The sequence below is a fragment of the Polyodon spathula genome, chromosome 37, assembly GCF_017654505.1.
Source record: "Polyodon spathula isolate WHYD16114869_AA chromosome 37, ASM1765450v1, whole genome shotgun sequence".
NCBI lineage: Eukaryota > Metazoa > Chordata > Actinopteri > Acipenseriformes > Polyodontidae > Polyodon > Polyodon spathula.
The window spans coordinates 1,166,930-1,194,379 of record NC_054570.1 but is presented as its reverse complement, the minus strand read 5'-3'; the positions used below and the strand labels follow the sequence as shown (position 1 = coordinate 1,194,379).

Genomic DNA, 27,450 nt, shown 5'->3' with positions numbered 1-27,450 from the left:
AGACACACACACACACACACACACAAATGGATACTGTAGTTTTCTTTTGTAGTGTGGAGTTGTGGTAAATGCATAGCTGGTTTAATCTGTTGTGTATCTGTTGTGTCGGTGAAGATAACGGGTTTTACTGCAGCACACGTGTGTCTCTTTATGGGCGGAGTTTGGGAGCCCCGCCCCGTCGCCGCCCTCATTGGCTGCCACGGCGCGTTCTGTTCTGACCTCATGACAGTACCATGCGGTCTGGGCTGCGTTGTGCTTGATGATGGTGTCACGTTTACCGGGGCACCGATCCGCGCAGGTATCGCTTCACAGGTTCACTGTATTAATTGATGACAAGTCCTAATTAAAACACACAGTTGGCAGCTAATGTAATGCCCAAGTCGAATTGCGTTGTTGCTGTAGTATCGTCAGCATCGGCATGTCGTGCCGCGGCGGGGAGAACGAGGGCAATACCGAGACCCGACCCCGCCGAATCAGACTCATCGGCGTCAGCGGGGAGCTCATCGAAACGGACCTGAAGCGAATCAAGCAGGAGGCGGGTTCCGAGTCCGGCTGGGATATCGAGACGGTGGTTGTGGGACTCGACAGCGAAGGAGAGGCGGAGGAGAGAGACGCCGCCGGGAGCTACACCTTTCCAGGTATTATTAATACCCAGCGTGCGCTGAGCCGCTATCTCTCGAACCCGTATCCCTAAACTCCGCGCAGTACGGATTTAAAACCCCGGGTGTGTTTCTTTATAACAGCACGTTGCTTTGTCATCCGATCAACACATTTGAAATGTTCAAAAAGACAGCTCGGAAAGATGACAGGACACAGTGCGCACTGACCCCCGGCGCCTGTGTGTGTTTCCCTGGTACAGAAACGTGTTTCGTGTTTATTACAGCTAGTGTCAGAGTTCGTAGCCAAAGCCGCGGTTTGTTTATTTATATATTTATTTATTTGTTTGTTTGTTTATTTTCCTCTTGGCCGGAGTCCCCGCCCAGCTCTCCTCTTACTGGCTGCGTATCTGCGTTACATTCCGGCGTCACAACAGCGCGCTGGAAAGCTTCCTCGGCGGTGCTGGTACTAGAAAAAAAAACACAAAAAAAACACACATTTCTAAAAATTGTGAAATAGTCTTTTAATCGCAAAGCGCAAACGAGCGCACTGTGAGGACCGAGCCGCACCGCCTCCCTGCGGCGCACCGTGCTGGTGAGAGGTGTTGATTGTAAATGCAGGCCGGTCCCAGTACTGCTGTTAACAAACACAACAGGCCGACAGCCTGGACCGTTTCCACGGCAACGGCTAGTGCTGACGGGACGCTTGCAAACGCGGCGTATATCAATACACGTCACAGAGCAGGGCAAAGAGGCCAGTGCAGCAGCGACTCCCTGTGTGCTGCGTGGTCCTGGGTCCGGCTGGCTGGCCTCTCCCTCTCCCTCCTGTGTGCTGCGTGGTCCTGGGTCCGGCTGGCTGGCCTCTCCCTCTCCCTCCTGTGTGCTGCGTGGTCCTGGGTCCGGCTGGCTGGCCTCTCCCTCTCCCTCCTGTGTGCTGCGTGGTCCTGGGTCCGGCTGGCTGGCCTCTCCCTCTCCCTCCTGTGTGCTGCGTGGTCCTGGGTCCGGCTGGCTGGCCTCTCCCTCTCCCTCCTGTGTGCTGCGTGGTCCTGGGTCCGGCTGGCTGGCCTCTCCCTCTCCCTCCTGTGTGCTGCGTGGTCCTGGGTCCGGCTGGCTGGCCTCTCCCTCTCCCTCCTGTGTGCTGCGTGGTCCTGGGTCCGGCTGGCTGGCCTCTCCCTCTCCCTCCTGTGTGCTGCGTGGTCCTGGGTCCGGCTGGCTGGCCTCTCCCTCTCCCTCCTGTGTGCTGCGTGGTCCTGGGTCCGGCTGGCTGGCCTCTCCCTGTCCCTCCTGTGTGCTGCGTGGTCCTGGGTCCGGCTGGCTGGCCTCTCCCTCTCCCTCCTGTGTGCTGCGTGGTCCTGGGTCCGGCTGGCTGGCCTCTCCCTCTCCCTCCTGTGTGCTGCGTGGTCCTGGGTCCGGCTGGCTGGCCTCTCCCTCTCCCTCCTGTGTGCTGCGTGGTCCTGGGTCCGGCTGGCTGGCCTCTCCCTCTCCCTCCTGTGTGCTGCGTGGTCCTGGGTCCGGCTGGCTGGCCTCTCCCTCTCCCTCCTGTGTGCTGCGTGGTCCTGGGTCCGGCTGGCTGGCCTCTCCCTGTCCCTCCTGTGTGCTGCGTGGTCCTGGGTCCGGCTGGCTGGCCTCTCCCTCTCCCTCCTGTGTGCTGCGTGGTCCTGGGTCCGGCTGGCTGGCCTCTCCCTCTCCCTCCTGTGTGCTGTGTGGTCCTGGGTCCGGCTGGCTGGCGTTGTTGATTTCTCTCTTCTGTTTCTTCAGCCGCGGCCCCCCTGCTCTCCGGCGGCCCCAGGTTCGGACCAGCGGGCCATGCACCCCCCCGTAAGTAGCTTTGTGAGGTCCTGCTGTGAGCCACGGTTCTTTCACAGCTGACCTGTCCGTGGCTCTGAGCTGCCTGTGAGTTTGAGTTCTGGATGGAATTGGTAGCTTCAGGAGTCCTTATTCTTATCCTCCCCGCCCCTTTCTCCTCTCTCCTCTCCTCTCCTCTCCTCTATCTTCTCCTCTCTCCCCCTATCTTCTTCTGTCTCCCTCTTCTCTCTTCTTCTCCCCTCTCTCTGCCCCCTCTCTCCTGTCTCCCTCTCCTCTGTTCTCTCTCCTCTCCTCTCCTCTCTCCCTCCCCTGTCTCCCTCTCTCCTCTCCCCAGGTAAGATCTCTGCTCCCTGGGATCACGATGACATCACGGCCCTGATCTCGGTGTGGGGTCAGGATCGGTTCCAGGCGGAGCTGAGCGAGACGTTCCGGAACATCCAGGTGTTCGAGCGCATCGCTGCGGCCCTGCGGCGCATGGGGGTCCAGCGCAGCGCCGTGCAGTGCCGGGGCAAGATCAAGAAACTGAAGCAGGAGCACAAGCGCTGCGGAGAGAGCCTGGCCAGGGGGGGCTGCGAGCACAGAGCCTTCCGATACTACCAGCAGCTGGAGCGCGTCCTGAGCCGCAGGAGAGCCCCTCGGGAGCCAGCTGGAGCGCAGGGGGGGGGGCCCGGGGAGGAGGAGGAGACGACACGGGACAGCTTCTTCATGAGCGGTGTGTGGAATGGAGTTTCTGTGTCAGTGTTAGTGTGTGTGTGTGTGTGTGGTTGTCTCACTGCGTGTTTGTGTGTGTGTACTTGCGTGTGTCTCAATATACATTTCGTCTCACTCAGAGCCCTTCCTCTGTGCACACCCTGCTGTCTGCACCCGTGTGCTCCTCACTCAGAGCCCTTCTTCTCTGCACACCCTGCTCTCTGCACCCGTGTGCTCAACACTGAGAGCCCTTCCTCTCTGCACACCCTGCTCTCTGCACCCGTGTGCTCAACACTCAGAGCCCTTCCTCTCTGCACACCCTGCTCTCTGCACCCGTGTGCTCAACACTCAGAGCCCTTCCTCTCTGCACACCCTGCTCTCTGCACCCGTGTGCTCAACACTCAGAGCCCTTCCTCTCTGCACACCCTGCTCTCTGCACCCGTGTGCTCAACACTCAGAGCCCTTCCTCTCTGCACACCCTGCTCTCTGCACCCGTGTGCTCAACACTCAGAGCCCTTCCTCTCTGCACACCCTGCTCTCTGCACCCGTGTGCTCTTCACTCAGTCGTAGTCCTGCTCTCTGCCCCCAGTGTGTCTAGGTAACAAACTGAGGTGTGTCTCGTTATTAAACCAGGACTGGATCACACCGCTGTGCAGCGGGAGTCGTATTCCCTGCCCTGTGTCACACACTCCGTGATATTTCCTGTTGTTACAGTGGGGGTGTTGTTTTCACCCCTGTATATTTTTTTGGTTATTTTCTTTCCCCAGACCCCGCTGGCGGCCCCCCCCTGGAGCCCCTGGCCCCTCCACTCTGTATCCAGGGACCCCCCCTGGAACCGGGGACCCCCACAGCCCTGGAGGAGGCGCCCAGCTCCAGCAAGGCAGAGGCACCGGCTCCCACACCCACAGCGCCCCCAAGTGAGTGGAGGTTCACATTTCAGAGGTCTCTCAGGCAGTCCTGGTTATTATTATTATTAGTAGTAGTAGTATCGTTAGCGCCGGTGTCAGCGTCTTCGCGGCGGCGCCTGTCGTTAGCGCCGGTGTCAGCGTCTTCGCGGCGGCGCCTGTCGTTAGCGCCGGTGTCAGTGTCTTCGCTGCGGCGTTCGTGTCGTTAGCGGCGGTGTCAGCGTCTTCGCGGCGGCGCCTGTCGTTAGCGCCGGTGTCAGCGTCTTCGCTGCGGCGCCTGTCGTTAGCGCCGGTGTCAGCGTCTTCGCGGCGGCGCCTGTCGTTAGCGCCGGTGTCAGCGTCTTCGCGGCGGCGCCTGTCGTTAGCGCCGGTGTCAGCGTCTTCGCGGCGGCGCCTGTCGTTAGCGCCGGTGTCAGCGTCTTCGCTGCGGCGCCTGTCGTTAGCGGCGGTGTCAGCGTCTTCGCGGCGGCGCCTGTCGTTAGCGCCGGTGTCAGCGTCTTCGCGGCGGCGCCTGTCGTTAGCGCCGGTGTCAGTGTCTTCGCTGCGGCGCGTGTCGTTAGCGCCGGTGTTAGCAGCCCTCCAGGCAGGGTTCCCAGGTCCTCTCTCTCCGTGTTGCAGAGTCCCAGTGCAGGAGAAGGCGGCGCGGTGCTCAGAAGTCCACGCTGAGGGAGCTGCTGGATTACCTGCGCGAGTCCGACGAGAAGCTCCTCGCCCTGCAGGCGGAGTTCATGGCGGCGGAGAGGGAGGAGCGGCAGAGAGACCGCGAGGCCGCCGCCCACGACCACGCCCTGATCTGCGGCGCCCTGCACAGGCTGGCAGAGGCGTTCAGCGGGTACCTGCCCTCGAACAAGGAGATAGAGCTGGACTGAGACACGGGCCGAGCTGGGCCAGGCTGGGCTGAGCTGGGATAGATGTCTGATTTTTTTTTTTTTTTTTTTTTTTTAAATGTATACTGTAAAAAAAAATATAATCATAAATGAATCAACACTTATTGCAGTTTTATTGTGTATATTGTGTGTGAAATGTGTCTAATGCTCTGATATAATTTAAATAAAAATAAGGGTTGTGTGTGTGTGTGTGTGTGTGTGTGTGTGTTATTATTATTTTGTTTATTATGAACTTGTCCAGCGGCAGCGAGAGACTGGGCTAATTGAACTGGGCTAGGGGCTGCATAATAATAATAATAATGAAAAACAACCGATACATTGTTTTCCTGTTTTGTTTTTTTCTTTCTTTATAATATGTTGCATTGACTTGCCATGGATAGAGCCGAGACGCCGTTACCAATCCCACAATGCTCCCCGCGCACCGGCTGGCCGCTCTAGTCCCATCTCCGCACTCTGTTGTCGGAGAAGGGAGGAGCTGAGAGGGGGGGGGGGACGGACACCCCTGCCAAATCCATTCTTTGTACCTGTTTTCTGGGCGGCTCCTCTTGTTTGTAAACTCTCTTATGTTATTGAGATGTGAAAAGGCCTGGAAGAGAGGCTAGGGAATCAGTCTGAGGATTACGAACATGTGCTCTGTGTTAATTGCTGTTATTGTTATTGCTCTTCTACATGTTGTTATTATTATTATTATTATTATTTGCCTGTAATTCTTGTGTAAATTCGCTAGCTGTGGTAAGTGGTTCTCATCCACTCCAGTGCCCTTCTGTCCTCCTGAAGCACGCAAATCATTCCTCTAAATTATTCTATTAAAACCGAACCAGGAGCCACACAGACTCGTTATCCTGTCATTCCTGTTTGCACCCGGACAGCACAATCTGTCAGCCCGCCAATCAACTTCAGCTTTGCTTGAACTCCCTACGGAACTACAACTCTGACGAACTGAACTACAACTCCCACCATGCTGCGCCCCACCCTAGCCACACCCCTGCCCGGCTCCTTGGTGGCGTCACAAAGCCGCTACCCCGGCCACACGTGGTGCGAAACGCATTGCTGTTTATTGTGGTGTTAGCGGCGGAGCAGGGTTTGCGCAGTAAACTGAAGGTAAGGGAAAAACAACGTGTTATTCACTCCGAGGATAACACTGCGGTGCTTGCGATGCGGGTCTGACCGTGCACATTACTGACTGTGATTTGGAACAAGGCGCGGTGGCGTGCTGTGTATAGACACAGCCAGTACGATGATGATAATAATAATAATAATAATAATAATAATAATAATAATAATAATAATAATAATAATAATAATATAGACGTGCAATTTTGACGCTGGTGTTGCAATGGGTATTCAAAAAAAAAAAAAAAAAAAAAAAAACGCAACTCAAATGGATAGCGTGCATTGTGCAGCAGATCGCGTTTGTAGCATTGGCCGGTCTGTGTTACCGACTCCGCGGTACCGAGTTAGCCTGGGCGAGGGAGCCCTGTGCTCCGGTATTTGCACAGCACGCTCCCAGCCGCGCCGTGTCTGTACGGCACTGAGATGTCCGCGCTATGTCTATGGCGGACTGCGTTATTTGTATGTATCCTATCGCGTACCTGCCGTGCGAGGTTCCCATTGTGACCGCGCTTGTGTCTGTGTGAGGCGCCCCCCCGGCGGATCTCTGAAATGTGATGTCATTATCATCAGTTAGACCACCGGGCAGCGTTACGTAATCAATCCGAGGGACCGCTGGACCGGATAGAAGATCTACCGGCAGCCGCCTGTCCGGGGCTGTGTTAGAATTGCACTGGTGTAGCTAATCAAAAGACCACGTCGTGGCGGTACAGCAGGGAGGCAAATAAGACTCTGATTGCAAAATATTTATATACACTGTAGATATTTAGTTATTTAAAATATCCTTTGCACATATCGCTTATAGACATACTGTTCATATATACACAACGTTTTGTGAACCGCTGTAGTGCTCCCCCGACCGCTGTCTCTCTGCCCCTGTAGTGCTCCCCTGACCGCTGTCTCTCTGCCCCTGTAGTGCTCCCCTGACCGCTGTCTCTCTGCCCCTGTAGTGCTCCCCTGACCGCTGTCTCTCTGCCCCTGTAGTCCTCCCCTGACCGCTGTCTCTCTGCCCCTGTAGTCCTCCCCTGAACGCTGTCTCTCTGCTAGTCTCTCTGCCCTGCCCCTGTAGTGCTCCCCTGACCGCTGTCTCTCGCTAGTCTCTCTGCCCCTGTAGTAGCTCCCCTGAGTCCTCCCCTGAACGCTGTCTCTCTGCCCCTGTAGTCCTCCCCTGACCGCTGTCTCTCTGCCCCTGTAGTCCTCCCCTGACCGCTGTCTCTCTGCCCCTGTAGTCCTCCCCTGAACGCTGTCTCTCTGCCCCTGTAGTCCTCCCCTGAACGCTGTCTCTCTGCCCCTGTAGTCCTCCCCTGACCGCTGTCTCTCTGCCCCTGTGTCCGGGTGCTGCTGCAGTTCACACACACGGCAGCCGGCTGGTTGAGTCGAGTAGCGCAGCCTCCAGAAGCAGTACTGGGGAGGGGTGTGGCTCCCCCTGCAGGATTCCCTCGACAGTGCAACTCAAAAAGCAGCAGAGCGAGGCCATGGAGGAGGAGCGAGGGCCCCTTAAAGGGAAGGGCCCGGGGAAGCAGCCCGCTGGCGCTGCTGCCCTTAGAGGGAAGGCTAAACCGGCCCGCGGTCGCAAAGCTGCCTCGGCCAGGAAGGCGCCACCAGCGCTGGAGGAAGAGGAGGAGCTGAGGAAGGAGGCCCCCGGAGGTATTAAACCCTATGGTTGGCACTCCTTCAAAAGGACAATAAATAAAAACAGTTCTCACTGCCTGCACTGAAAAGGATTTAAAAAAAAAATTACTATGTTTCTATTCTGCCCCTCCCAGAGGAGGGAGGGGGAGAGGGAGTGAGAGAGGGGAGGGCGCGGAGAGAGGAGGGGTCGCTGGGGGTGGTGAGGGGCCCGGAGCGAGCCCCAGGCGAGCGTGTGTCTCGAGTGCCACATCACCTTCAGCGACCCCAAAGGCCAGGAGCGCCACCTGAAGAAGCGTCACCCCGCGGAGTACGAGCTCCACGTGCTGGGCGGCTCTCTCTTCACGTGCTACGTGTGCGACCGCGCCTTCCCCTCCTCGCGGGAGCTGCTGACCCACCAGCGGGGCCACACCGAGGAGAGGCCCTTCCAGTGCCCGGTGTGCGGGGCCAGATTCGGACGCTCCTCCGAGCTGACCGCCCACAAGAGGACCCACTTCGGGCAGCTGGGCTACGCGTGCGCGGAGTGCGGCAAGCCGTGCAAGACGCTGACGCTGCTCAAGTACCATCGGCGCACGCACACCGGGGAGAGGCCCTACCTGTGCCCGCAGTGCGGCAAGAGCTTCAGCCAGTCCTCCTTCATGCAGCGCCACCTGCGCTCCCACGCGGAGGAGCAGGGAGCAGGGGGGGAGAGCGGCAAGGGGAAGCCGCAGAAGAGGAAGAGGAAGAGGAAGAAGGGCGGGGAGAAGGAGGAGGAGGAGAGAGCTATCCCCACTGCCAGTCTGGAGGGTGAGTGGAGAGGGGAGGGAGTGGGGAGATGGATGTATACGTTATGTTTGACTGTGTCTCTGTCCCTCTCTGTCTCCTCCTCCTCCTCTTCCCCTCCCCAGCCCAGTGCTTCCAGTGCTCCCAGTGCCTGCTCGCTTTCCCGGACCCGCAGACGGCCGAGCAGCACGTGAAGAGTCAGCACCCCGAGGTGGCGCACCCCCCCGGCTCCCCCCAGCACAGTCAGGGCAGCCTGCCCCCCTGTGGAGAGCAGGGGCACTGTGTCGGGCTGGAGTCAGGGGGAGGGGAGGAGGGAGAGATGCAGGCTGCTGTGACGGGTAAGCGCTGCTCCGAGAGACGCGGAGAGACCGTTCTCTCTCTGTGTTCATACACACGAATCACGTGGACTGCTTAGTTATTGATTGTTGATTTAATTGTGTAGTTATTAGTTGATTTATGTTTTCATTGTGTTCGGTTTCAGATGACAGCCAGCCCTCCTGTAGCAGTACAGTCTGCCCCCTTCAGCGCCAGCCCTGTGATCTCTGCCTGAACCACGAGCCCCCCTCACACTGCAGCCCGGACTCCCTGACCGAGCCTGACACCCCCCTCCCCCTGGCCCTCGACCTCGCCCCGAGCCGGGAGACAAGTCGCAGGTTCTTCTGCCAGGTTTGCGGGGAGCGCTTTTACCAGGAGCCCAGTCTCCAGCAGCACCAGCTCAGCAACCAGCACTGGACCGAACCGGGCCAGAACCAGGGAGGGGGGGCGGCATCAGGAGGAGAAGGGGGGCCCCTCTCTGAACTCTCACTGCAGGACTGCCTGGAGGAAAGTCTGGGAGGGAACCGAGCCAGCGGTGGTGCGGACGGGTCGGGGTTCGAGGGGAGAGGAGTGGAGATCGAGGAGGGGTGGGGGGGGGAGGACCGCCCGCACGGACCGGGAGAGGCGATGGTGGAGAGGGGTCCGCAACTGGGGTCCGCTGAGGAGGGAGGAGGAGGAGGGCGGCTACAGGGAGTGCGGAGTCAGGGAGCCGAGTTGAGGGAGTCGGGAGGGGGTGCGTCTGAGCTAGGGGCCAGGGGGGAAGCCAAGAGAGAGAGGGTGAAGCAAGAGCTGGATCTGGGCGTGAAAGAGGAGGGGGGGGGCGACCAGCAGCCCGTCTACTGCGAGATTCTGCCCGCGTCCGAGCCCTCCTGCCTGGGGAGCGGCGAGCCGGAGGAAGGGGCCGCGGAGGTGAAGAAAGAGGAGACCCCCGAGCTGGGGGAGGGCTGCTTCTATTTGGGGACCCCCGAACTCCGCTTCTTCCACCTCCCGGATCTGCAGGAGCAGCACGGCAGCATGGCGGGGGTGGAGTGGGGCGCAACAGGCAGTGGGACTGGGTTCGGGAGGAGACACCGGCCTGGGAGAGGAGCCCGGGGAGAGGGGGAAGGGGAGGGGGTCGCCCTCGTGGTTTTAAGACAGGACGAATCGGATTCAGCCCTCGGGAGACTCCGCAGAGAGAGAGAGCCTCCTCGGATAAAAGAGGAGGAAGAGGAGGAGGAAGGTGTTTTTTTCAGCCTTTCCAGTGTCCTGGAGCATGGGTGTGAAAACCAGCCACGCTCACTCCGAGGGAGCCCGACGCGGACCCTGGACCCCGAGCCGGGCGCCCCCTCCCCAGGACGGCTCATTGAAGTGGAGGAGGGGAGGGGTGGGCTGATCAAGCAGGAGGAGGAGGAGCAGCAACAGCAGCAGGAGGAGGAGGAGAAGGAGAGCGTAGGATTGCTGGGGAGCTTCTTCCCTTCCTCCTCTTCCTCCCCTGGCCTGCAGCTGATGAACCGACGACTACGGGTCCATCCTGACTCAGCGGCTTGCTGGGGGGGGGGGGGGGGGGGGCAGAGAACAAGGAGGGGGAGGGGGGAGAGGTAGGGATGGTGGTGAGTGTTTTCCAGTTGAAAGAGGAGGAGGAGGAAGAGGAGGAGCTGGCCTTGGATGCTGCGAAGACCCTGGGGACCCCAGGATTGCACTCCCCCCTGCCCGTGTCGGAGAGCTCCTGCAGTCTGGGGGGCGCTGTGCTGGAGGGGAGCCGCGGGGCTGATTTGGGGTGCGTGGAGCTGAACGACGGCTCGACGGGGGAGAGCGGGCGGGGCGTTGTGGAGATGGAGGGAAGTCTGGTGCTGCTGGGCTGCGTGAAGCAGGAAGAGCGGGATCACGAAGGAGGAGAGGCCGCCCCCATGACGGTGAGTGAGGGTGAGGGCGGGGAGGGGGGGCTCCACCAAACCCTTTGACTGTCTGGATTGCGGGGTCGCTGGCGTCGATCTGGTTTTCTGCTCCCGGTGGAATTAACCGATAGGGGGGGGGGGGGGTTGTGAGGATCGCTGTTCTCCTCGGCGGAGTCTTTTAAGTGATTGATCGTCACAAACCCCAGCCGCTGTTTCCCAATTCGCTCCGAGTGGTAAATCAGCCGCGACGGACCGCACTGACCCTCCCCCTGACAGTCAGCCCCCCCCCCCCCCTCAGGACGTTTAAGAGCTCCGGCGTGGGTCTGTGCTGCCCCTGTGATTTTTGTTATCGTTCGGCTGGTAATTTCGATTGAAGCAGGATGTGTGGAGCTGGTCGAGGGTTGCGTTGTTATTCTGATGGCAGTCGCTGCAGCCTGATAGGAACTCATTTTAATAGAGCAAGGCAGCTTTGCTTGTAATTTCAGCTGCTGTTCAAGCAAACAATGCTGCCGTCATCGCAGCTGGGGTTAGAATTGTAGCTGACTGGTCTGCAGTGCAGAGTAACGGGTTAGAGGCTGAGTGAGTGTCGTTTGTTTTAGCAGGTGGAGGAGGAGGAGGAGGAGGAGGGGGGGGCGTCTCAGCAGTCTCTCTCCCTGCCCGTGGAGCTCCTCGACCGGGTGGATCCGCTCCCCGGGCTGGAGCAGATGGAAGCGGAGATGCTGACGGAACGGGAGCTCCGGCCTGGGTCCGGTTCTGGTTCTGGAGGTGACCCGGGAGCAGGCTCCTCTCCTGGGGTGCTGAACCTGCCGGAGCCCCGTCCGCAGAGCCGGAGTCAGGAGAGCAGGGGCGGAAGAGCGGTGGCCCGGAGGGAGCAGCGCAGGGGCCCAGGTTCGAAGGGGAGCAGGGTGGGAGGAGGAGGAGGAGGAGGAGGAGGGAGAGCGGCAGAGAGGAAGAGAGGCAGACTGCGCTGATGGAGGCTCCGATAGAGACGCTGGACAGGCAGAGAGACCCCAGAGGCAATCAGGAGTCTGTGTAACCGAGGCTTCAAAAGAGACAGGAGGCTCGAGTAAGTGTGTGTGTGTGTGTGTGTCTCTGTCTCAGTGTGTGTGTGCGTCTCTCTGTGTGAGTCAGGAAACGATCCCTAAAAAAAATTAAAAATCACTTGAGCTGAAACAAGCCTGTCGTTCTACTGCAGAGACGCAATTAAACCCCGTATGTGCATGCGTGTGCGTGCGTGCGTGCGTGCGTGCGTGCGTGTGCGTGCGCGCGTTTTGTTTTGTTCCAGGGTCCCGCAGGAAGAAGCCTCCTGCGAAATGCCAACAGGAAGAGCTGCTGGACAGCCTGGCTCGGAGTTCAGAGGTCGAGGAGGGTTCCGATCTCTCCGATTCGGAGGTGGAAGGTGAGGCCGCTGTGCTGGCGCGGTACAGCCCGGGCGGAGACTCGAGCGAGGAGGAGGAGGAGGAGGAGGAAGAGGAAGAGGAGGAGCTCCTCGCCAACGACACAGAACCACATCAGTGGAAAAAAACAAGGCAGGTCCAGCCAGGGGTTCGAACAGCTGCTCGCTCTGCAGCGCTGCCCCCTACTGAGCTTTCACTGCGTACGCGTATTTCATAATGAATTGTATTTGAACCCGGGTCCGGTCTCTTGTGTGCTTCTCCTGCAGTGCCTCTGCTCAGACAGCCCTGCTGTTTCGGGATCGGGATGACCAGAGTCTGCCCCTCCCGCGCTCCGCTCCGCTGAGCCCCTCCCAGTACTTCAGGCAGTATTTCAGCTGGGAGCTGTGGGAGAGCGTGGCTCTGCAGAGCACACAGGCAGGGGGCGCTGCGGGGAGGATCAGCACCAGGGACGTGTGCGTCTTCATAGGAGCCAGCATCGTGATGGGAACGCTGAGGGTAAATACGATGCAGTCACAAATAAACAGCAGCTCTCCAGTGCAGAACGGAGAGAACACAGTCACTCGCTTTGTCTCTTATTAATTTCAGCAGGAAAAACAAACACTACGTTTTGGATCAGAATAAAATCATACAGTAATTGACATGATAATTGCCATGAGTTTGTTCTTCTCCGGTCTTTGATCTCCCAGCCTCCTCTCTGTAGCCGCGCCATGTGCCAGTGTAATCTGCTTTACTGATAGTTTTCCATTGGGTTAAAAACAAAACCATTTTCACAGTATTGAAATCGGAGACACTGAGAAAACGACAACTTAACATTTCTCTCTCTCCCTCCCTTCTCTCTCCCTCCCTCCCTTTCTCTCCCCCTCTCTGTCTCTCTCTCTCCCTTCCTCTCCTCTCCTGTCCCTCTCCCTTTCCCCCCCTCTCTGTCTCTGTCTCTCCCTCCCTCCTCTCCCCCCCTCTCGTTCTCTCCCTCTCTCTCCTCAGCTCCCGTCTCTCAAGCTGTACTGGAGCGATTCCACCCGGATCCCGTTGATCTCCGAGTGGATCTCCCAGGAGCGCTTCTCCGCCCTGGGGAACACCCTGCGCGTCTCCGGGGGGCAGGGGGGGGGGGGGGGGCGGCTGTGGCGGGTCGGGCCGGCTCTGGAGAGTGTGCGGCGGGCGTGCCGGCGGTTGCCGCGGGAGACGCGCTGCGCCGTCACAGAACGTGCTGTCCCGTTCACCCCGAAGCGCCGTGGCGGCCGGGCGTCGGCTCTGAGGGTCGCGCTGCTCCTGGGGGGGGCCAGCGGGATGGTGCTGGATCTCCAGTTGGGTGGGGGGCCCCTCTCCCGGGCCGTCGCCGTCGCTGAGCTGGCGGAAACGGTCCCGGGAGACGGGAGTCACGTCCTGCTCCTCCCCCAGGCCGCCCCGCGGACGCTGGAGCTGCTGCTGCGAGGGGGGGTGCACTCCAGCGGGGCCGTGGAGGGCGGCAAGCTGAGGGGCCTGGCCGGGGAGCTGCTGGGGGCTGGAGGAAGAGAGGGAGAGGCTGCGGTGCGCGGTGACGGGAGGCTGGCGCTGGTCCGGTGCAGAGGACGGGTCTTTGCTTCTACGTACCTGGCGGGAGAGCCCTGTGGGGAGGGGAGCGGGGCGGCCGAGGCGATGGCGAGGGAGCGGCGGCTCTTTGAAGAGACGGTGGGGCGGCAGGGAGCTCTGGGGGAGCTCTATGGGGTCCCCAGTCCCTGGAGGAGGTGGGAGGTGACGGTGCTGCTCTACCTAGTGGACCTGGCTTTGCTCAACTCCTGGCTGGAATACCGGCGGGATGGCGGGAGCCAGCCCGGGATCAGCCTGATGGCGTTCCGGATGCAGGTGGCGGAGGATCTGCTCCGGTCGGAAGGGAAGCCGGAATCCAGGGCCAGGAAACGCCCCGGGAGCGAGGGGGAGGAGAAGGAGGGGGGAGGGGGGGAGGTGAAGAGGCCTGCGCTCTCCCTGCCCCTCTCCCCCCCGCCCGCCGCGGAGCTCCGGTACGACGGAGCGGCTCACTGGCCCGAGCAGCTGGAGCGGGCCGGGGGATGCGGGTTCGAGAGCTGTTCCCAGACGACCAGCGTGAGCTGCATCAAGTGCCAGGTGTTCCTCTGCATCGCCACGCGAGCCAACTGCTTTGTCAAGTTCCACAACAAGTAGGGAAATAGGTTTGTGTCACAAACAAGAGTTTCCTCTGAACTCCGATGTCATTAAGAGCGATTTGACTGAACCCGCTGTCTGCTTTCGCCTGGAATTAAAAATAAGCAGCCGCCTTTTACATCGTCAATGAGACAGAATCGCAGCGTCAGTCGAGTTACAGGAAAGAAAAAAGAACTCAAGTCATCTCATTTCACAATCGCCTCCTTTCCAAGAGTTTCACTGAATAGAGCCGGCTCTGAAAAACTAAACAAAAAGGGGGGGGGGGACCCTCACGTGATCAAAACTGGATAACGAAAACAGAGCGCCCCGAGCATAAGCTGCTGGACTGGGGTCTGGGGGACTGGCAGCGGCTCCGACAGCCTCTGCTGTGTTTGAAACGACCGAGTCCGGTCTTGCCCTGGCCCGTCTTTCTGCACCTGTGCCAAAAAACACTAGCAGGAGAATTTGTGAGAAATTGTCGTTCCTGCCTGTGGATGAGACGGCACGGCTCCTGGTTTTAGATTGAATTGCCTCGCTTTGCATCTTCGTCTCCAGAATTAAATTAGAGAATTAGTTCTCTCCGAGGTTTTTTTTTTTTTTGAGGAGGGTTTTAAAGGTTGTGGCTGAATTAATACATGAAATGAAAATGTGAAATGAAATGAAACGCAGTTCCCTTGGACGTGTTGTTTTTGTTTTTTATATAGTGGGGTCTTCATTCAAAATGTGGAACTGTGCCAGTCTGTCAGTCTTTGTGTCTGCGTGCCTGTAGTGTGTGTGTCTGCGTGCCTGTAGTGTGCGTGTGTGTGTGTCTGCGTGCCTGCCTGGGTGCTTGTCTGTGTGTGTCTGCGTGTCTGCCTGGGTGCTTGTCTGTGTGTGTCTGCGCGTCTGTAGTGTGTGTCTGGGTGCCTGCCTGCCTGCATGCCTGTGTATGTGTTTAGCTGAGGGAACACAAAGCCCCTTTTTCAGGAGCTGGTTGAAAGCTGGTTCCCGGAGACCAGCGGGAGACGTGGTTTGAGGCTTTGCTGCGAGTCTCCCCTGGGGTGCCGTGCAGTCTCCTGAAACCAAGTTCGGAGCCACAGTGACTCTGTTTTGCCTCAGCTCTGCACTCCACACGCGAAACACGGCCGCTGCTTTCAATTTGTCCTCCAGACTTGTATGTTAAAGTCTGAACCTCCTCTCTATATAGCAGTGGTTCCCAGCCCTGTGTGTGTGTGTGTGTCTGTGTGCACCTGAGGGGGCGGGCCGGACACAGTGGGAGGAGCTGTGGACCTGAGGGGGTGGGTCAGACACAGTGGGAGGAGCTGTGGACCTGAGGGGGCGGGTCAGACACAACACATCCTGCACTACAGTGTGAGAGAGGGGTTCCCAAACTGGGACCGGGGGACCCCTGAGGGGAACGCGGGACATTTTCAGGGGAGCTGTAAGCACACAATGACCCTGACAATGCAGATACATTAAATGCAGGAACTTTCCATTCAATACAGGGCTAGGATGTGAATTGTAGACACTGTGGATGCGTGCGTCATACAGAATCAGAGTAAGATTGAGTGAAAAACCTGAAACAGCAAATTAGACAGTTCTATTTATATAGTCCGAACTTCTCGAAACTTTCATGAGAGAGCAACAAATCGAACACAGTAAACATTGTCCGGCAAACCTTTGGACAAAAAATTGTCAGCTTGAATAGTCGAACTATAAGAGAGAGAGAGAGAGAGAGACAACGCATCTTACTACATGTTATAAATGTGTGTGTGTGTGTTTTTTTTTTTTTTTTTTTTTAATGCTACCCTGCCCAATAAATAAAGCAGCATGCTGCGTGATCACGTGTTTCTATCTGCGCCTCGCTTCTCGAGTGGGTAACGCGTCACGCAGTCCTTTGTGACGTCCTCAGCGAGCGGCGTGGAGACTCGGGGTGGGCTCGCCGCGCTGTTTGTTTACAAGCTGCAAAGAAACGGTGAGCAGGAGAACAAACAAACAAACAAACAAACAAACAAACATGAACCGTGCGATCAGAAACACGCAGCAACATGCATGCATGCGAGACGAGCGTAGAGAGAGAGACCAGCTAGCCAGCATTATATACTGAACTCGCAGGATCACCTGCATGTGTTTCAAAAGAAAATAATGTCTATGTGTGTATTATTATTATTATTGTTGTTGTTTATGTGTTTTGGCCAGCAGGGGGTCCCCAGGACCGGGGTTGAGGAGCCCAGCTCTAATAACACGCACAGTGCTGTCAGATTCAGCGCTTCGTTAATTATTTGAGCAAGATGTTCATAATACAGTCGCTTTTAGTGCGCTCTGTGTGCGCTGTCCAGTTTGTTTACAGCCACGGATCAACAGGAATGTAAAAAAATAAACATAATAAATTTGTTATCCGATCAGAGAGAATTTGCAGTGGAAGCGGAGCCTTGATGTTTGTGCCCTGGGTCCGCGTGTCTGCCTGTGTTCCTCGGTGTCTGGCGGAAGACGGCCCCTCATGTCCGGGTATTTCGAGGAGGGCTCGCTGTACCAGCCGCGGATCAAGCTGGAGTCCCCGGAGACAGACCGCGGCGAGTCGGAGGAGGATTCGGGGGAGATGCAAGTGAAAGACGAGGAGGGGGAGGCGATGGAGCCCGGGAAAGCGGGCGGGGGGTTACCGTTCAACGTGGTGGTCGTGCACCCCAGTGTCGTGGGAACGGGGTACAGTCACCATGACAACAGCAGCAGCAGCAGCGCGCAGCAGTCACCAGCAGGGCTAGGTGAGACTCGGATTTAGCATTGCTGTGAATATTGGCATCAATATGACCAGTACTGGACTGCCTCGCCTCCATCCCAGCGGGATGCTTCCTAACGGTCTGCAGCGTTTCTAACTCTCTCTCTGAATTCCCATCCCTGTTGATCTCTGTGTTAGATTGCATTGGTCTCTGTATTGACGCTTTGACACTTAGAACCGCAGTAGTTTGATCCAGTCCTGGTTTTACTAGGAGTTTGATAATATGACACACCTGAGCTTGTTAGCCAGACACACTGGGGGCCGGGGGTCTCCAGCCCCGGTCCTGGAGAGCTCCAGTCCGGCAGGTTTTCTAGCTGTCTTTACATCAGCAGTGGCTGATGGAACACCTGTTCATCTTGACTAATTAAGCCAATAACTGGTTCAATAAGTAACCGAGAGATTGGTTGAAACAGAAACCAGTAGCTGTCCAGGACCAGGGCTGGAGACCCCAGCTGTGGGGCTGATCAAGCTGCCAGTAAAACCTGGAGTGAATGGGTAGAACCCTCTGCGCAAGAGGAGTCTCATTTCCATCCCTGAAGGGCTTCTCTTGTTCTCTTTCCTCCTCCTCCTCTCAGCCCCCAAGAAGCGGCGCATGCGTTTCTCGGAGGTGGAGGGCCAGGTGGTTCTGACCCAGGTGGCGGAGCGCTGGGACGAGCTCCACGGGCAGAAGAGCAAGCTCTTGTTCCGGGGCGGGAAGAAGCAGATCTGGAACGACATCGCCCGGCTCGTCACGGCCAAGTCCCGGCGTGTGCGCTCCGGTGAGGATGTCCGCAAGAAGTGGACCTCGGAGAAGAAGCTGCTGAAGGAGAAGGGGGCCAGCCTGCTGCGAGCGAGTGCCCACGGGACCCGGGGCATGGCGGGGCAGCTCGGCGGGGGCGGCGAGGCGGGGGTGCAGTTCACTGCCCTGGAGCAGCGGCTCTGGAGCCTGATGTGCAGCACCTTCGGAGGGGGGGCCGACCTGACCGAGGCCTGCATGGTGGGGAGGCTGGACGTGCCCGAGATCGGCTTCGGTAAGAGTCTGGTGTAACACAAACACACGCTTCACACACGCCACGCACACAGAAACACGCTACACACAGCGTACGCACACACACCCACTCTCTCTCTCACACACACACTGCTTGGCTTGCCTCATTTTCTTTCAGTGACTATTGGTCACTAACCACATCTAACCCCTGTTCCTCTCTCCCCCACCCCCCCCCTAGGAGACCTCTAAGGCCAACGCAGATTCTGCCAGACCCCCCCCAGCACGGTGGAGGAGGGAGGAGGGGAGGAAGTGTCCTTCCTGACCGACAGCGACGACCCCCCCCTTCGAACCCACCCCCACACCGCCCCCTCCCCGGCGCGGGCACTGGGACCGGCAGAGTGCCATGGAGACCCGTACCCCCCCCCTCACCGGAAACCGCAGCCCCCGCCGGCCCCCGCGGGGACCTCCCGGAGGCTGGGCCGCCCCCCCCTGCCCACGCTGGAGCCGCTGGTCCGGAAGGTGCTGGAGAGGCAGGAGGAGATCCTGGGAGTCAGCCGGACTCACACCCAGCTGCTTAGCAGCGTGGACCGCTCCCTGCAGGCCATAGCCCACAGCGTGGCCTCGCTGGCAGCCTCTCACAGCAGCTACGTGAACTTCGTGATGAGGAGGAGCCCGGGCCAGAACCAGAACCAGAGCCAGAGACAGCAGCAGGGACAGTCCAGCCAGCACGGGTTCCCTGGGGTCAGTGTCAACGTGAACGTGACCGGGGGGGCTGGGAGCGGACCCCCCCGGCCGCAGGATGCTCTCCTGCACAGGAGGAAGCTGTTTAGCAGTAAAGACCCTGGACTACCTGATCTGTAATTATTATTATTATTGTTGTTTGTAATTGGTTGAGCTCTTAAACCACTTGGGGAATCCTAGCTGCGTTGGGTTGAATTTCTTGCATTGTTCTTGTTTATATTTTGTAAGGCTGCAGTCGGGAGCCGTCGTTACCAGACCGTGCTGTTTGTGTTGCATCTGTAGAACGAGAAGATAGTGTTAGTGTGACGGCTTTCTGGGGCTGATTGGAGACGTGACTGTACCATCTTATAACCTGCTCCGCAGAGTAAAGAGCTGCCTTATAAGGGGGAGAACCGTGTGTGTGTGTGTGTGTGTGTGTGTGTGTGTGTGTGTGTGTGTGGAGAGAGAGAAAGAGAGAGAGGTGTGTGTTAAAAATGACTGCAAAAATGAAATGTAAATAAAGTTTATTGTAAAAAAAAAAAAATACTGCCAGTTCAGACGGGGTAACTTTGCTATACCCAACCTCTGTTTAAAAATAAATAACTGAGCTCGGCTTATTTTATAAACCATAGACCTGAGAACAGGGCATTCTAACCGAGGAGATAAACAGTGACTTGAATCCGGCCCGCACTGCCGAGCGATGCTGCAACAGCTGTTGAGATCCACCGTGATAATAATGTTAGAGCCAGTCTATGGGTTATTTTTTTATTTGAATCGCAAAAAAAGATCTCACAATGAAAAGCTTGCAAACAATGACCGTGTGTTTATTATTTACCATACAGTAAGGTACAGTAATATTCAAAAAAGCTGAATTACCCATTGAACAACAAGGCATATACATTCCATAATGAATGAATTAATAATAATAATAATAATAATAATGCTGCATACTTGAGGTGAGGTGTGGGATTGTTACCGTGCCTCAGAATGCAATGCCAGAGTCGCTGTGTGGACCTGTGGGACACGAGGGGAGCCTGAGACAGCTCAGGCTTTTCGGAACGCACCCCACGCATTCTCTCTATACACACACACACAGTTCATATAACTGAACCTCTGTCCAGCTGTCCTGTATTCTCCGGGGCACCCAGCTCAGTCCTGCAGTGTTGCTGCCCCCCAGCTTGGCCCTGCAAGCTCCAGTAAAGGGTTAAACCCGAGTCACACGTCTCCCCGGGCGTGTTCCATGTAGTGCTCGTGGAGCGCCGCTTCCCGCGGGAAGGCCTGGCCGCATTCCATGCACTGGAGCTGCCTGTCCCCTGCCGGCGGCGGCCGCAGTGGTTGCGGTTCGGAGCCGTTCAGCGGAGGGGCCCCCCCTCGCTGCTCCTGCACCTCCTCCTGCTCGCTGGCACCACCCTGCTGCGGCTCCTCTCTCTGCTGCTGCTCGGCTCTTTCCTGCTCCTGCGTGCACCGCTTCTCTCCGGCCCTCTCCTCCGTCTGCCGCAGTTCAATGCACTGCTGCTCCAATGCTGTCTCTTGCGCCTCCATGCGCTGCTGCTGCTGCTGCTGCTGCTGCTGTTCCTCTCCTAGCGGCTGCTGTTGCCCGAAAGCCCTTTCTTGCAGTTGCAGCTCAGTGTGCTGTTGCTCGGTCGCCCGCTCCTGCCACTGCTGCAGCTCAAAGCGCTTTTGCTGCTGCGCCGTTGCCCTTTCTTGCATTTCAACCTGCACCGAGTCCCTTTGCTGCAGCTGCTGCACGTTGTTCCTCACTTCAAGCTGCCGCAGCTCCTGCTGCACGGCTTCCCTCTGCTGCGCCTCCAGCCACCTCTGCTGCGGCGCCACCACCCCCTGCAGCTGCTGCTGTTGCATCAGCTGTAGTAGCTGCGCCTGCTCCTCTGGGCTCGCAAACAAGTGCGCGCTGTCCCTCCTGGGCTGAGGTCCCCCGTAGAGGCCCCTGCTCCCCGGCTCCCTGACCTGGGGGGGGCGCGGCTGGTTCCTGGCCCCTCCCGCGCGGTTTCCGTTCCAGCTGCGCGGCCGCCCTGCTGCGCCCTGCCTCTTGCTCTCGTGGCTCTTCTGGTGCACCAGCAGGCTGCCCAGCCAGGGGAAGCCCTCGTGGCAGCGGGAGGGCCGCTCCCCGCTGTGCGTGTCCTGGTGGTCCCGCAGCTGGCAGGCCAGGCCAAAGCTCTTGCCGCACAGCCCGCACAGGTGAGGCTTGTCCCCGGCGTGGCTGGCCAGGTGCTCCCTCAGCTGCCCCTCCTCGCTGTAGCCCTTGTGGCAGTGTGGGCAGCGGTGGGGCTTCTCCTGGTGCAGCTTCCAGTGCGCCTTCATGTTCTGGTTGAAGGCGAAGGCCTTGCCGCAGACCGGGCACGGGAAGGGTTTGCTGCCGCTGTGCAGGACCAGGTGCTGCTGCAGGTAGCTGCTGTACTTGAAGCGCTTCCCGCAGAGGCTGCACTGGAAGGGCCGCTCTCCCGTGTGCTTCCGCATGTGGCCCTCCATCACCGAGCGGTGCCGGAACCCCTTGCCGCACTCGGGGCACTCCAGGAGGCCCTTGAGGGGGCGGTCCGCGTCCGGAAGCCTGTTCGCGGAGACCCCCTCCCCGTCGTGGATACTCCAGTGCGCCTTCATGTTCTGCAGGAAGGCAAACGCTTTCCCGCAGTCCGGGCAGGTGAATGGCTTCTCCCCCGTGTGCAGGTAGCGGTGCTGCTGCAGGTGGCTGGCGCGCTCGAACCGCTTGTCGCAGACTCCGCACTGGTGGGCCCCCTCCTCCTCCCCCTCCCGGTGACCCTCCACAGCGGCCGGGCGGGGCTGGGGAGCCGCCCCGCAGTCCAGGCTCTCGGTGGTCTTCGGGGGGGCTGCGTGGGAGCGCTGGTGGTCTCGCAGGGCCACGGCGCAGGACAGCTGCTCCCCGCACTCCGCGCAGCGGAAGGGGTTGTCCAGGGAGTGGCCGCGCATGTGAGCGTCGACCGACGCGGTGAACTGGAACTCCTCACGGCACAGCGGGCAGCGGTAGGGCTTCCAGGACAGGGGATCCGGGGGGCAGCGGGGTCCCCCTGCCCCGGCCTCGTGCTGGCGCCGGTGTTTGACCAGGTGGCTGCGTTGCTGGAAGCTCAACCCGCAGTCCTGGCAGGTCAGGGTGGCAGCCTCGCCGGCGCGGGTGTGGAGGTGCCGGTGGAGCTCGAAGGTCTCCCGCCGGTTGAACTTCTTGCCGCATTCGGCACACTCCAGCCGCCGCTTCCCCCTCCCGGGCGCCGCCCCCCTGCCTGGATCCGAAGGGTGGCTGTGGGGCTCCGCGCTGTCGATGCCGCTGTGCGTGTCGCGCTGTTCCTCCGGCTGGCTGTACCCGGGCGGGACAGTTTCACAGTGTACTCCCTCTCCTCCTCCCTCTCTTTCCTGCACATGGATTCCAGGATGACATGTAGATTCCTCTCCTGTGGAGCTGCAGTCCGGTGTGCGCTCTAGGAAACACAAAACAAATGGGGGAGTAGTGAGGCAAGCCTGAACAATTCAATACTTTATATATATTATTATATTATTAATGAATATTTATTATCTTTACTTACTACTATTATTATTATTATTATTATTATTATTATTATTATTATTATTATTATTATTATGAATGAGTTAAATTAGCATTACTAGGAGGGTGAACTGCTGCAGAGTCTCTTCCAAGGTGAACTGCTGCAGAGTCTCTTCCAATAGGATCTCTGTTGTTTTGCGTCTCATCCGAAGGATGGAGCACAAGGAGGTGAAGTGACTCGCCAGGGTCACACACACACACACACACACACACACACACGCACACACACGTCCTGGTGTCCAGACCCCAAGACCCCCTTCTTTAACCTCTAAGCCTCATGCAGAAGCACATTTTCAGATTTGCTGAGTACTGAAAAGCGCCACACTGAGAAAGAGCGAAAACCAAACGCGTTTCTACTAGAACAGTTTCTCAGCGCCTTCACACATTTACACGACATACCGACCGTGCATAACTATATACAAATACAAAATAAAGGACTGTATAAACCCTATTCCACCACCATCATCATCATCATAATCCGTCCAGTCGGCGACGTCACAGCCAATCGCAGCCTGTCATTTCAGTCCCCTCTGTCATCAAACCCTATCGTGACGTGGCGAAGCAGACGAGTTACACCTGTCTGTCAACGCAACGGACCAGAGAGATCCTTCAGGTTCTGTACAAACCGACCGGACCGGACCGGACCCGTGAAACACTCACCCGCCTCGGCCCTTTCCCCAGCAGCAGCGGCTTCGCCTTCCTCGTGTTTATAATGTCCTCCAGAGTCGTCTCCTCTTGCAATGGTATTATTATTATTATTATTATTATTATTATTATTATTACTGGTATTGTTGTCCTGGCCGGGGTGTGCCCCTGCTTTCTCTTCCTCCTCTTCTGACAGCAGCACGACCACGTCTATTTTGGGGGGCGGGGTGTTCATGTTCCCTGCAGAAGTGTGCGGTGCCGGTACCGCCCCGAGCGGTATTAAAACCATCTCGCTGCTGCCCAGCCCGTTCATTACACCTGCCCCTTCGCTCTCAGCAGCGTCGCCTCGGCTTGCCTTCTCTTTCCCGAAATCCGGAGGCAGCCCCCCGTCGCTTCCAGGAGAGTCTACAGCTGCTAAAGCGGCCATGTTGTGCTGGACTCGACGTACGCACACGCACACGCACACGCACACGCACACACACTACTCAGATTGGAAGCTAGGGTGAACTCTCAGCGTGCTGGACTCGACTGCACGGCTGCAGCGCCGATCCTTACTCTCAGCGAGCTGGACTCGACTGCACGGCTGCAGCGCCGATCCTTACTCTCAGCGAGCTGGACTCGACTGCACGGCTGCAGCGCCGATCCTTACTCTCAGCGTGCTGGACTCGACTGCACGGCTGCAGCGCCGATCCTTACTCTCAGCGAGCTGGACTCGACTGCACGGCTGCAGCGCCGATCCTTACTCTCAGCGAGCTGGACTCGACTGCACGGCTGCAGCGCCGATCCTTACTCTCAGCGTGCTGGACTCGACTGCACGGCTGCAGCGCCGATCCTTACTCTCAGCGTGCTGGACTCGACTGCACGGCTGCAGCGCCGATCCTTACTCTCAGCGTGCTGGACTCGACTGTGTGTGTGTGTATCTCTCTCCCCTTGTAGGTAACTGTTACCTGGATATTAGTGGAAACACAAACTACTGACCGTTAGTCACAGCTAGATCTTCAAAAGCCTTAATCTGGGATTTAAATGATACAAAAAAAAAAAAAAAAAAATAGCAGGCTGACACACAGACAGGCAGGCACACAGAGAGGCAGGCACACAGAGAGACAGGCACACAGGGCATACAGGCAGCAGGCACACAGGCACACAGGCAGGCAGGCACACAGGCAGGCAGGCACACAGAGAGAGACACATACACACACAGCTGGGCATCGCTGCAGCGACATCACCACTGCTTGCCAAGAGATGCGTGCAGGACGCGACTGCACGCTGGACGCCACTACACAGTAGCAGTGTGCAGGACACAGAGATACAACTCACTATAGGTCTCAGGCACCCACTAAACGTTAGGGTTTTAGTGTCTACCCAAATCTCTCTATCTATACAGGCAGGCAGGCAGGCACACAGGCAGGCAGGCACACAGAGAGAGACACACGCACACACAGCCAGGGTGCCGCTGTGTCTCTCTGCAGCTCCTGCTTGGTAAATGAAATGCAGCTGTGCGCGTCTCAACCCACAGGTTATTTATTACACAAATAATATCAAACAATTCATAATAGAAAACAAAAAAAAAACCTCTCTATCATTCTCTCTACCTGTCTATCTCTCTATCTATCTCTACAAAGTCCAGTGAATGTCGCAGTGATTGAAGTCTCGCCTCCCTCCTTTTCAATCCCTGTTTTTTTTTGGGGGGTGGGGGGGGGGTATTATCCAGAGATGTCAGAAGTGGGCGCAGGTACCCCAGTCTGCACTCGGAAGCCTGTAGCCTGGCGAGTGAGTCCGAGGGCAGGGTGTAGTGTGCACAGGGGGCAGGGGGCAGGGCTGGTAGGCAATGCAGTCTAAAACATGCCCTAATAAAATCCAGCGTCTCGGGCGATCACACCAACACGCTTTTAAAAAAAAAACTAAATTAAAAAAGTCATTTTACAAAGTATTAAAAAAACACAAACACCTTCACTACTCTCCTGTCAGTGTGTGTGTGTGTGTGTGTCTGTGTGTGTGTGTCTCAGTGTGTGCGTGTGTGCGGAGGAGCCCAGTTCTACAGCTCTCCCCTGGCGTGCTGCATGTAATGTTCGTGAAGCTCCGACTCCCGTCTGAAAAAAACCCCGCAGTCAAAACAGCGGAGCCCAGCCTGACCTCTCCCCTCTCCCTGTCCCCGTCCAGACTGGGGGGGGAGCGGGGCGGCGTGCTTCCCCCTGTCCCTGCCCCCCCTGTCCAGCGAGCACCGGCCCTTCCTGCCCCCGCTGTGTGTCTTGCCATGCACGATCAGGCCCCCCCGGTGTGTGAACCTCTTCTGGCACTCCTGGCACGCGTAGGGACGCTCACCGGTGTGCGTGTTGCCGTGGTCCTTGAGCTCGGCCGCGGTGTGGTAGGTCTTGGGGCACAGCGGGCAGGGCTTGCTGCGCTGGTGCGTGGCCAGGTGCTCCCACAGCTGCCTCTCCTCCCGGTACCCCTTGCGACAGTGCGGGCAGCGGTGCGGCTTCAGCAGGTGCAGGGTGAGGTGGTTGCGGAGCGTGGGCTCAAAGGCGAAGGCGTCGGGGCACTGGAAGGGCCTGGTGCCGGTGTGCAGGTACAGGTGCCTCTGCAGGGAGGCGAGGTGCTTGAACCCCTTGCTGCAGTGCTTGCATTCGAAGGGGTAAGCACCGGGGAAGCGGGGCTCCTCGTGCTGCCACTGCAGCCTCTTCCACTCGGGTCCCGAGCCGCCGCTGCTGTTGCCGTGGAGATCGGCGCCCCCCTCGTCCATGGACTCGAAGTCCGTGTGGTACTGCCAGTGGATGCGGAACTCGGCAGCGTCCGTGAAACACATCCCGCACTCCGGACACTCCAGGGGGTCCGCGCCGGGGTCCCCCAGTTCGGGGGGGTCCAGCCTGGAACGGGACTCCTCGGCCGGGCCCGTCGCTCCGCTCTCCCCCCTGGCCGGGGAGCTGCGCGCACCGGGGAGCTGCGGAGGAGGGGCGGGCTGGGGGCTGTGGTGGTTCTTGTCTCCCCTCTCACTGCCTCCTCGGGCGTGTGTTTTCCGGTGCCGGCTGCAGCTGCAAAGCCCGTTGAAACGTTCACCGCAGCGCGGGCATGCCTTCCTGAGACTCCCGCTGCTCCCATCCTTCTCCTCCGACAGCGAGGAAGACTGCGAGACACTGCCGACACTGCCCCCACTTTGCGCTTCGCGTTGTTCTCTTGCCGGCGTTTCCCCCTAGGACTCGGATCCCGACTCCGTCTCCTCCCCTCCGTGCAGCAGTTCCTCTCCGATGTCCTCGCCGGAGTAGGTGATCAGCAGCTGCTTGCGACGCAGACGGAATGGGGGGGCGGCTGTCAGACAAAAAGCATCAGAGGACTGAGACCGGCAACAACAATAATAATAACAATAACACACCCGCCCCAGAGCTACAGATGTTCGTTCGTTTGCTTTGGTTCCAAGCCCTGACCGACCTTTTTGTCGAGCCCAGTTTCCGACTTTCCTTCTCTTAGAAGTTCATCTTAAAATCCTAGACTCTTTAATTTATTATTAGTAATATTTGTATAAATTACACACATGTGTCCGCCGTGAGCCGATATAATTACCCATGATACACGTCAGCGTAATTTGACCTCCCTTTGGTTAAACATCAATCGTAGTTAGGGTATATATATATATATATATGGTAACGTTTGTTCAGGGATAAATCCAGACTCCCGTTCCACAGCAGTGTGATCCATTCCTGGTTTCGCTAGGAGTTTAATAATAACGGGCTGATCATGCTGGTAGTAAAACCTGGACTGGGTGACACTGCTGTGCGATAGGAGTCTTGTTTACCTCCCTTCCGACTTCAGCAGAAAGCGCGCTGTGTGCCCGCAGGCTCGGGGAGAAGCACCCCCGGAGCTCCGGGGGTGCAAAAGCTAAAAGCGCGCTCGTTTAAACCCGATTGAGAAAACTGAGTCGTGGAGCAGCACGGTGACAAAAACACACGCGTGGTTTGACGCGCTACCGAACCCCTCCGCGCACTCGCTGTGCAATATCTCACAAACACAGCGCGCATTATTCGGGTCGGACTCACCCTTCTCGTCCCTGGCGGAGTCTCCGGACGGGGCGGTCTCCCCGGCGCTCTCCCACACTTCCCACAACTTGGTGTGCAGCCCGGCTTTTGTTTGCACCGTCTCCGTCGGCATTGTCCGGCTGCCCGCGTCCGCCAGCTCCCCGGGGGAACCCAGGGCCAGCCCGGCTTGGCCGCTGCCCGCACGGCGGAGCAGCTTGTCATTTTGGGAAGGGCTTCCCCCGTTTTGGACTAGGAAGGCGACCCCGGCGGCACCGCCAGCGGAACCAGCGCGCACACTGCAAACAGCAGCCATTCGGGGCCTGCCCCGCACCCTGCAAACGGGGGCGGGGATACGGGGGGGCACTGGGGGGGGGGGAACAGGGGAGAACCCTCCCGGTGGAGCGGGGGGGGCGCCCTCTGTGTGACGTCACCGCCCGAGCGGGGGGGGGGCGCCCTCTGTGTGACGTCACCGCCCGAGCGGGGGGGGGGCGCCCTCTGTGTGACGTCACAAAAAAGTACAATAATAACAGTACAATTTTTTGCTTGTTTTATTGACATCCGACCCGGTTGCTACGCTGTCGGTCGCTAGGGAAGTAGTGGTTCACTGAGCATGCGCCAAAATGAAAAAATAAAGCAGAAAGTTGGGCAACGTGGCGGGCTGTTTCCAAACTAAAACGCGGA

At 58.2% G+C, this 27,450-nt stretch overlaps 6 protein-coding genes across 9 annotated transcripts; 4 read left to right on the top strand and 2 right to left on the bottom strand.

Moving 5' to 3' along the window:
• The first annotated feature begins 194 nt into the window (after window positions 1–194).
• On the top strand, window positions 195–7,740 carry LOC121304236. 4 transcript variants are annotated; one of them, XR_005947930.1, is made up of 6 exons: window positions 195–638; window positions 2,355–2,414; window positions 2,737–3,114; window positions 3,860–4,009; window positions 5,265–5,985; window positions 7,342–7,740. XR_005947930.1 is itself a non-coding variant. In XM_041235256.1 (5 exons), exons 1-5 carry the CDS (start codon window positions 419–421, stop codon window positions 4,864–4,866), a joined length of 1,059 nt encoding a protein of 352 aa, XP_041091190.1. In that variant the 5' UTR covers window positions 196–418; the 3' UTR covers window positions 4,867–5,356. The 4 variants fall into 4 exon arrangements, 1 of the variants encoding a protein (XP_041091190.1); XR_005947929.1 differs by having other exon boundaries at window positions 7,292–7,740; XR_005947931.1 differs by lacking the exon at window positions 7,342–7,740 and adding an exon at window positions 6,979–7,010.
• On the top strand, window positions 5,843–10,214 carry LOC121304160 (zinc finger protein 668-like). Its single transcript, XM_041235129.1, has 6 exons — window positions 5,843–5,919; window positions 7,292–7,641; window positions 7,831–8,409; window positions 8,511–8,723; window positions 8,867–10,063; window positions 10,183–10,214. Exons 1-6 carry the CDS (start codon window positions 5,843–5,845, stop codon window positions 10,212–10,214), a joined length of 2,448 nt encoding a protein of 815 aa, XP_041091063.1.
• A 69-nt stretch (window positions 10,215–10,283) lies between these two features.
• LOC121304159 lies at window positions 10,284–14,768 on the top strand. The gene is made up of 6 exons (XM_041235128.1): window positions 10,284–10,592; window positions 11,177–11,319; window positions 11,399–11,640; window positions 11,860–12,103; window positions 12,238–12,466; window positions 12,953–14,768. The coding sequence occupies exons 1-6, from the start codon at window positions 10,284–10,286 to the stop codon at window positions 14,123–14,125; spliced, it is 2,340 nt and encodes a 779-aa protein (XP_041091062.1). The 3' UTR covers window positions 14,126–14,768.
• A 1,090-nt stretch (window positions 14,769–15,858) lies between these two features.
• On the top strand, window positions 15,859–17,937 carry LOC121304257 (myb-related transcription factor, partner of profilin-like). Its single transcript, XM_041235283.1, has 3 exons — window positions 15,859–16,058; window positions 16,490–16,845; window positions 17,435–17,937. The coding sequence occupies exons 2-3, from the start codon at window positions 16,584–16,586 to the stop codon at window positions 17,884–17,886; spliced, it is 714 nt and encodes a 237-aa protein (XP_041091217.1). The 5' UTR covers window positions 15,859–16,058; window positions 16,490–16,583; the 3' UTR covers window positions 17,887–17,937.
• A 900-nt stretch (window positions 17,938–18,837) lies between these two features.
• Window positions 18,838–23,814, bottom strand: LOC121304206 (zinc finger protein 135-like). The gene is made up of 2 exons (XM_041235192.1): window positions 22,778–23,814; window positions 18,838–21,992 (listed from the first exon to the last, which is right to left on the bottom strand). Exons 1-2 carry the CDS (start codon window positions 23,187–23,189, stop codon window positions 19,762–19,764), a joined length of 2,643 nt encoding a protein of 880 aa, XP_041091126.1. The 5' UTR covers window positions 23,190–23,814; the 3' UTR covers window positions 18,838–19,761.
• Window positions 23,815–24,731: 917 nt separating this feature from the next.
• LOC121304252 (oocyte zinc finger protein XlCOF19-like) lies at window positions 24,732–27,082 on the bottom strand. Its single transcript, XM_041235278.1, has 2 exons — window positions 26,791–27,082; window positions 24,732–26,065 (listed from the first exon to the last, which is right to left on the bottom strand). Exon 2 carries the CDS (start codon window positions 25,563–25,565, stop codon window positions 24,798–24,800), a length of 768 nt encoding a protein of 255 aa, XP_041091212.1. The 5' UTR covers window positions 25,566–26,065; window positions 26,791–27,082; the 3' UTR covers window positions 24,732–24,797.
• Between the last annotated feature and the right edge of the window lie 368 nt (window positions 27,083–27,450).